This window comes from Microtus ochrogaster, unplaced genomic scaffold (assembly GCF_000317375.1).
Source record: "Microtus ochrogaster isolate Prairie Vole_2 unplaced genomic scaffold, MicOch1.0 UNK1, whole genome shotgun sequence".
In the NCBI taxonomy this organism is placed as follows: Eukaryota; Metazoa; Chordata; class Mammalia; order Rodentia; family Cricetidae; genus Microtus; species Microtus ochrogaster.
The window spans coordinates 8576323-8583746 of NW_004949099.1; the positions used below are offsets into that span (position 1 = coordinate 8576323).

At 44.8% G+C, this 7424-nt stretch overlaps 1 protein-coding gene across 3 annotated transcripts in view; it reads left to right on the forward strand.

Moving 5' to 3' along the window:
• The first annotated feature begins 4482 nt into the window (after positions 1 to 4482).
• Positions 4483 to 7424, forward strand: part of Slc25a26 (solute carrier family 25 member 26) — a 122956-nt gene continuing 120014 nt past the window's right edge. For all 3 annotated transcript variants that reach the window (XM_005364915.3, XM_026788062.1, XM_026788063.1), the window contains exon 1: positions 4483 to 4606. In XM_005364915.3, the coding sequence (XP_005364972.1) occupies positions 4574 to 4606 (33 nt within the window). In that variant the 5' untranslated portion in view covers positions 4483 to 4573. The remainder of the gene's footprint in view (positions 4607 to 7424) is intronic.

Here is a 7424-nt window from a genome sequence, read left to right on the forward strand (position 1 = left end):
TATATATGTATGTATTTGAGTGTATATCATGTGTGTGTATGCTCTGGGAGACGAGAAGAGGGTGTCAAATTTCTTGGAGTTGGAGTTACAGGTCGTTGTGAGCCACCTGGAATGGATGCTGGGAACTGAGCTAGAGTCTTCTGGAAGAACAGCATGCAATTTTAAAAAGTCATTTATTTTTTGAGATTACAATTACATTATTTTGTGCTTTCTTTTCTTCCCTGAAGACCCTTGCACAGAACCCTGATTGCTCTCTTTCAAACTCACGGCCTTTCTCTTCATTGTCATTGCACACATATGTTGCTCTGTCTGTACCATGTTCCTTGTATGGATGTTTTCAGGGCTATGTGGTATTGGAAAACCAATTGTGTGTTCTTCCCTGGGGAAAGCTGTTTCTCCTATTCTCATTCCTCAGCTGCCTGTAGTTCTTTGTGTAGGGTTGTGGTTTTGTGGGCTTTTCTCTGTCTACTGTGCCATATCTATTGTTACGATGTTCAGACCATGCAGAGGCAGTAGTCATGTTGGTGAGACTCTATGGGTGTTGATGAACCATCTGCAGCTCCTGACTACATATTAAATCTTGACTGCAATTACTGTATGTACTGGTTTAAAATGATTCATAGAAACTCTTCTTTCCTTCTTTCCCCTTTCTTTAATTTTGTTTATAAGATAAAAGCTTTGTGAACATTGCTAAGAACGTGTACACACACACACACACACACACACACACACACACACACACACACACACGTACTTCATGGCACTAAACAGCCACATGGCCTATCACATAAATGTGAAACAGACTAGATGGCACACATGTTACACATTGTTATTATCTGGTTCACCTTCTTCCTTTAGGCTTCATCAGCACTTTCCTGTGCTTCCTTCCTTATATCTTTTGGAACAATTCATGTCACCAACCCAGCTGAGTTCTAGCTCAAAAGCTTTATTCTTAATTCATTATATACAACATAAATTATTCGTGTAACTTCTTTAACTTTTAATGATGGCAGGTCATTCCCTTCATCTGAAGCTTTTCTATTTCTGTCTTTGCAGCTTGCCTGGATTTTCCAACGGCTCATCCCCAGTAACCCTATGAACCACCTGATGTTCAATGATATAGAGCTGTGCATGACTGGTCATCTTGTAAGACCCCAACGTGAGACTGCAGCACAAAAGTCTCAGAACATTGCGGCATGTGAGAGCATGTATGGACACGCCACCCTGCAAGATGTTTTAGGGGAATGGGGGAATGCTACATCAAAGTTACATTTACAGTTGGATCCGTCTGCTTTTGTTATGTCTGCTAACAAGGGGGATCTGCCAGCAAGCCTGTGAATGCCATTCCACTGTTTTTGTTTTTTGTTTTTTTTAAAGAAAAATAAGTGACTCAGCAGTTAAAAGTTCTGGCTGCTTTTTCAGAGAACCTAAACTCATGCCATGGTATATATGCACTCATGCATGTCTACACACACACACACACACACAAAGTGTAAAAATAGTATTTTAAATTTTTTCTCTTCTAGAGTTTGACAAAAGTAAAAACACAAAGTGAATTCTCTTAGGTTTTATTGATTTTTCACTTACTATAGAGTTTTGAGACTAACCCATGCTGTTGTAGGCATCATTAATTTACTTAAAATGTCTATTTATTATTTGTTCTGTGCGTGGTGTGTGATGTGTGTGCACGTGTGTGAGGATACTCATGTCCATGTGCTCTCTTTGGGAGGTCAGAGAGGGCACTGGGTGTCCTGTACTATTAGGCACGTTCTGCCTTATGCACTTGAGTGAGGGTCTCTCACTGAACTCCTGTCTTGTCATTTTTTTGGCTAGGCTTCTGGCAAGCAAACTCCTGGGGCTCACCTGTTTCTACTCCCCAGTGCTGGTGTTACAGACACATTCAGTCCTGCCTGGCTTCTCTATGTGATTGCTGGGGATTCAAACTCAGGCCCTCAGTGGTCTTATTCACTAAGCCATTGCTAGCACCCAGGTTACTTTTTATTGTTAAGCAGTGCTCTTTGTTAAGTATGCAGTAAATAAGTTTATCCATGCATTAGCTGGTGGACATTTGGGTTTTTCTGTTTTCCCCTGTGTATATAAAGCTCTTAATGATAGTGTAAAAGTTTTAGATGCACTGCTTGTCTCTTAGGGTGACAATTATACTTTATAGTAGTTGTATAATATTAAATTAGGTTCAGCAAGACAGTGCACAAGTGGTTTTTCATCCTAGGCAACCTTGGTCTTTTTAATTTCAGCCACCACAGAGAATGTGCATAGTGTGTGTATAGTCCTCCCTCTTCTTTCTTTTTCAGAGACAAGTTCTTGCTTGCTATACAGATCTGATTAGCATGGTACTCATGTAGCCCAGGCTGGCTTTGAACTTACAGCAACCCTCCTGCCTTTGCCTTTTAGGGGCTGGGATTACAGGCAGGTACCATCATTATACCTGGCACACAGTGATATTTTATTGTGGTCTTGAGTTGCATTTCCCTAGCATGGGAGCCAGTTTCCAACATGGCAGCCATTGCTCTTTACTGACTTTCTGGTATTTAACTAGCCCAACCTAGTAGTATATACGAATGACTTATATTACCAGCAAGCTTTTGTAAGAACTTCCTTCTGAGTATAGGTCATAAAAGACATTGCAGTTTAAGAGTTGTGGAAAGAGGGAGAATTAGTATTTCCCAGGGATGAGCCCCCTAATTGGTTATTCAATACCACGGATCAGCCCTGAAATCATGTACACACAAAAACACTAAATGGACTCAGCAGCTTGTATTTGTGTGTGTGTATGTGCATACATGTGTGACAATAATCATCAAAGAAAAAGAAGTCATGAATTGAGAGGGAATAAGAGGGGGAATGGGAGGAGCTGGAGGGGAGAAATGGAAAGGGAGAAAGGATGTATATTTTAATTAAAATTTAAAAATTGAGTCTACAAAGATGGCTCAGGAATTAAGAGTATTGACCTCCCCCCTCCCCAGAGGATCAGGGTTTGATTTCCAGCACTAACATGGTGACTGACAATTGTCTGTAACTCCAGTTACAGGAATTTATTTAGTTATTGATATATAATACGTAACAACATATACTATATTAATATGATATATAAATATAATATTAGCATGTGTGAGGGAGTGTTGGAGGCAGGTGTAGAGGTTAAGGAATGACCTATGGAAACTGGTTATCTCTTTCACCATATGGGTCCTGGGGAGTGAACTCATGTCTTGGGGTTGTACCACATGGGTCCTGGGGAGTGAACTAATGTCTCAGGGGTTGTGGCACATGGGTCCTGGGGAGTGAACTCATGTCTTGGGGTTGTACCACATGGGTCCTGGGGAGTGAACTCATGTCTCGGGGTTGTGGCACATGGGTCCTGGGGAGTGAACTCATGTCTCGGGGTTGTACCACATGGGTCCTGGGGAGTGAACTCATGTCTCGGGGTTGTGGCACATGGGTCCTGGGGAGTGAACTCATGTCTCAGGGGTTGTGGCAAGGGCCTTTGCTTGCTGAACCATCTCATTGGCCCTGTGTAACAACGTTTTGTTAGTAGCCATCTTCAGACTTGGTGACCATCAATGGCCCCCCAAAGGGAGTGGCACTATTTGGAGGTGTGGCCTTACTGGAGAAAGTGTGTCACTGTGGGGGGCAGGCTTTGAGGTCTTTTTAACTATCTTTCCCTCGCACTGTGTGTGACTGTTCCCTACAAGCCCGGACACAGTACTCTCAGCTCCTGCACTACCTCTGCCCGCATGCCTGGCATCATGTTAATGGACTGAATCTCTGAACTGCCAGGAGGCCACCCCATTTAAGGTTTTCCTTATACGAGTTACCGTGGTGTTATGGTGTCTCTCCACAACAATAAAAACCCTAGCTAAGATACCTACTAAGCGATCTCATTGGCCCTATCTAATTGTTTTTTGATAGGAGCTACCTCCACCCTTCCCTTTCTCACCTCTTATAACCACTCCCCAACTCTTTTGAATAAGGAAATTAATTTAATGGGAAAAACATGTCAGTAAAAAAAGGAGTATGCTACTTTTTTTTTGCGGGGGGGGGCAAAGGAATCTTATTTTTGTTTAGCAATTTTTTCTGATAATGGATTAACAAAAACCCAGACAGAACCTGCACAGAGAAAGCGAAGGAACAGCCTTTTTGGATTGAGAGTAGGAAACCACAGGCTGGACTTCAGATGCAGGCAGTGTGGCGGGAGCCCAGTCCTTCCTCCAGCCAGCCACGCTTCTCCGGGCTCTCCTCCCGGCTCTTCCCGTAGATGGCAGCAGGGGTCACCGGCGTGTGCGAGGGCCTTACTTACCGCCTCGTCCGGGCTGCGGAAAGGCCGTAAGCAGGCGTCCAAGACACCGGAGACCCCAGGCACCCCGCCTCCCCGAAATGGCTCAGCGCCAAGCACTGGCAGGTGCACGTGCGCGGTTGTTGTGGCGTGACGTCACGACACCGGCCCCGGAAGTACTTACCCTAAATCCCGCCCCCAACATGGCGGCGCCCAGTTCCTTGGGGCAGCACCTGCTTCTTCTTCACCTCTAATGTTAGCCTTGGAGGAGTCGGCGGGACCATGGACGCGCCGGGCTTCACGGCTTCGCTGGTGGTGAGTGCGGGACAGGGTTGGGTGGCTGGGTGCAGGCGGCATGGGAGCCGTGGCCGCTTCTCTGCTTTGGCTCCTTCTTCCGGGTTTGCGCAGTCCTCGTGTCACTTGCAGCTAGGTCTAGGAGCAAACCTGGGGGCACCAAGAAAACCTGATTTTAAAGTGAGGCGGGTCCTGCCGGGATTTCTGAGTAGACCGGAGTGCTTGACTCATTGTCTTTTTTTTTTTTTTTTTGATAGGGGCGGGTGTTTGAGATAGGGTTTCTCTGTGTAGCCCTGCCTGTCCTGAAACTCACTCTGTAGACCAGGCTGGTCTTGAACGCAGAAATCAGCCTGGCTGAGCCTTCTGTGTTCTGGGATCAGAGGCGTGTGCTAATGCCTGTCTCTTTATTGTCTTCTTCACTCAAGGCAAAACAGCTTCCCTTATACACCACATTCAGTCAGAACTTGGGAATTAAAGACACAGTATTAAGGAAAACATTCATGACCCTTCCGTCCAAGACACTAACTTGTCTTTTTGCTGTATCTACACATTTAGTACATAGTAATCTGCTTATTTTGCTCCCAAGTTTAGGCTTTGAAGAAGTACCGAGCACAAATAGTTGTGGAGTCGATAGAATATTTATTGTCTAATTCCCCTTTGAGGAGCCTGTTACAGCAGCTCTAGCAGGGGATAATAGACTCAGCAGATCCAAGACAGATTGATTGATTTGGCTTCGTTGTGGAGGAGTGTACAGGTGCAGACTCGAAACGCCTTAATTTTTAAAATGCCCCCGCAATGAGCAAAAAGAAGCTCAGGGGCGTTGTTCACAGAATTAGCTAATGTTCTGGATGAAGGGGTTGGAGATACAGTGTTGAACAAGAGACACCTCCCATGAGAGTCAGGTGTTGGAGACAGTGCTGAAGTCAATGTTGGGGTAAGTGACAGAGAGGGTTGGGTTTAGGATATTATGGGAATAGGCGAAAGGGAGGGATAGCTTAGCCAGATGTAGGGGATCATAGTTTTAAGTTTAGATTCATTGAAACTTGTGTAAGCTAGGCTATTAAGATATAAAGAAATATATTACTTCAGCGAGCTCTCTCTTGTGGGTGAGGCAGCAGCAGTAGTTTTGCCAGTTAACGTTGCAGTTCTCAGAAATGATATATGTGCTTTACACTCAATTCAGTTTTCACAAACAGCTAAAGTATTACCCCATTGTTCTAGACTGCTTTCTGTTCCGATAAAACATGGTCCAAAACCAACTCTGGAAGGGTTTCTACTGTTTATATGCCCCATCACAGTCCGTCTTTGTAGGAAACAAAGACAGGATCTAAAACAGAGACTGGAGGAGTGCTACTGTTTACAGTCTTGTTGTCCTACTTATGGTACCACCCAGGGCCACCTACCTAGGGGTGGAGCCATCCACAGTGGTCTGGGCCCTCCTACATTAATCAGTAATAAAATTTGCACAAAGCCGGGCGGTGGTGGCGCACGCCTTTAATCCCAGCACTCGGGAGGCAGAGGCAGGTGGATCTCTGTGAGTTCGAGACCAGCCTGGTCTACAGAGCTAGTTCCAGGACAGGCTCCAAAACCACAGAGAAACCCTGTCTCGAAAAACCAAAAAAAAAAAAAAAATAAAATTTGCACAATAGACTTTCCCACAGGCCAACTTGAGGGAGGCATTTTCTCAAGTGAGGTTCTCTTTTCCCAAATGACTCTAGCTTGGAGCTCAGGCTCCACTCTTGGTAGTTTAGTGGTGGAGTCTGTGTTCTTAGCTGCTTCCTTATTGCTCAGATCAACAACAGTTGTGGTTTTAAAAACAGATGAGTGATGCCGGGTGGTGATGGTGCACACCTTTAATTCCAGCACTTGGGAGGCAGAGGTAGGCGGATCTCTGTGAGTTCGAGGCCAGCCTGGTCTACAAGAGCTAGTTCTGGAATAGGCCCCAAAGCTACAGAGAAACCCTGTCTCGAAAAACAAACAACAAAAGAAACTGGTGAGTGCTAGAGTTAGCAAAAGAAGAATGATTTAGAAATGAACATACAGGGGAACAAGAGGTGGCTTAGCAGTTGCGAGCACTTGCTGGGTTTGGTCCTCAGCACCCACAAGGTGACCGCAACCATCTGACATTATAGTTCTAGCAGGCAGATCTTTTGCCTTCTTCATGCCCCTGGGCACCAGGCATGAATGTTGGTGCACATACATACATACACACACAGGCAAAACAGCCATAGACATAAATAATCAAAAAGCCTAATACAATGAGCATATAGAAAAGTATATCCCTTTCATTGTTTGCTAGAGGTTCAAAGTAGGGTAAGCAGGCAGCAGTTCCGGGAAGTTGGATTTCATTCATTGTAGCTGAAGAACAGTTTTTTTCCCTCTCATTACTGTTTGAGGCTACAAAGGCTGCCTCTCCTTTCTCGTGTTTTCCTTTCTCTTTATGTGAGAGAGGGGCACTTGGAAAGTTTTAGTGTTTGGAAATTTGGCTGTGACTGATTTGGTAGGAAGTTTTGTTTCCACTTCCAAACCCTTAACACTCCATGCCGATTGCTACTCTAAGGTTTTATTACATAGACAAAATCTGTGTAAAAGAATGGAGTGCCAGAGAAGAGGAAGAAGTTCCATTTAATAGCTGTCCCACATTCACAAGCCAGGTTTGCTCTGGTAGAGCAGTGTTGCCCGTCCCCTCAGACTAGTGGTCTAGTGATGGAGGAAGGCCATTGGTTAATTAAATAAAGAAGCTGCTTGCCCTGATAGGTTAGAACGTAGGGGGAGGAGTGAACGGAGCAGAATGCTGGGCAGAAGAGGAAGTGAGGTCAGACTCCACAGCTCTCCTCTC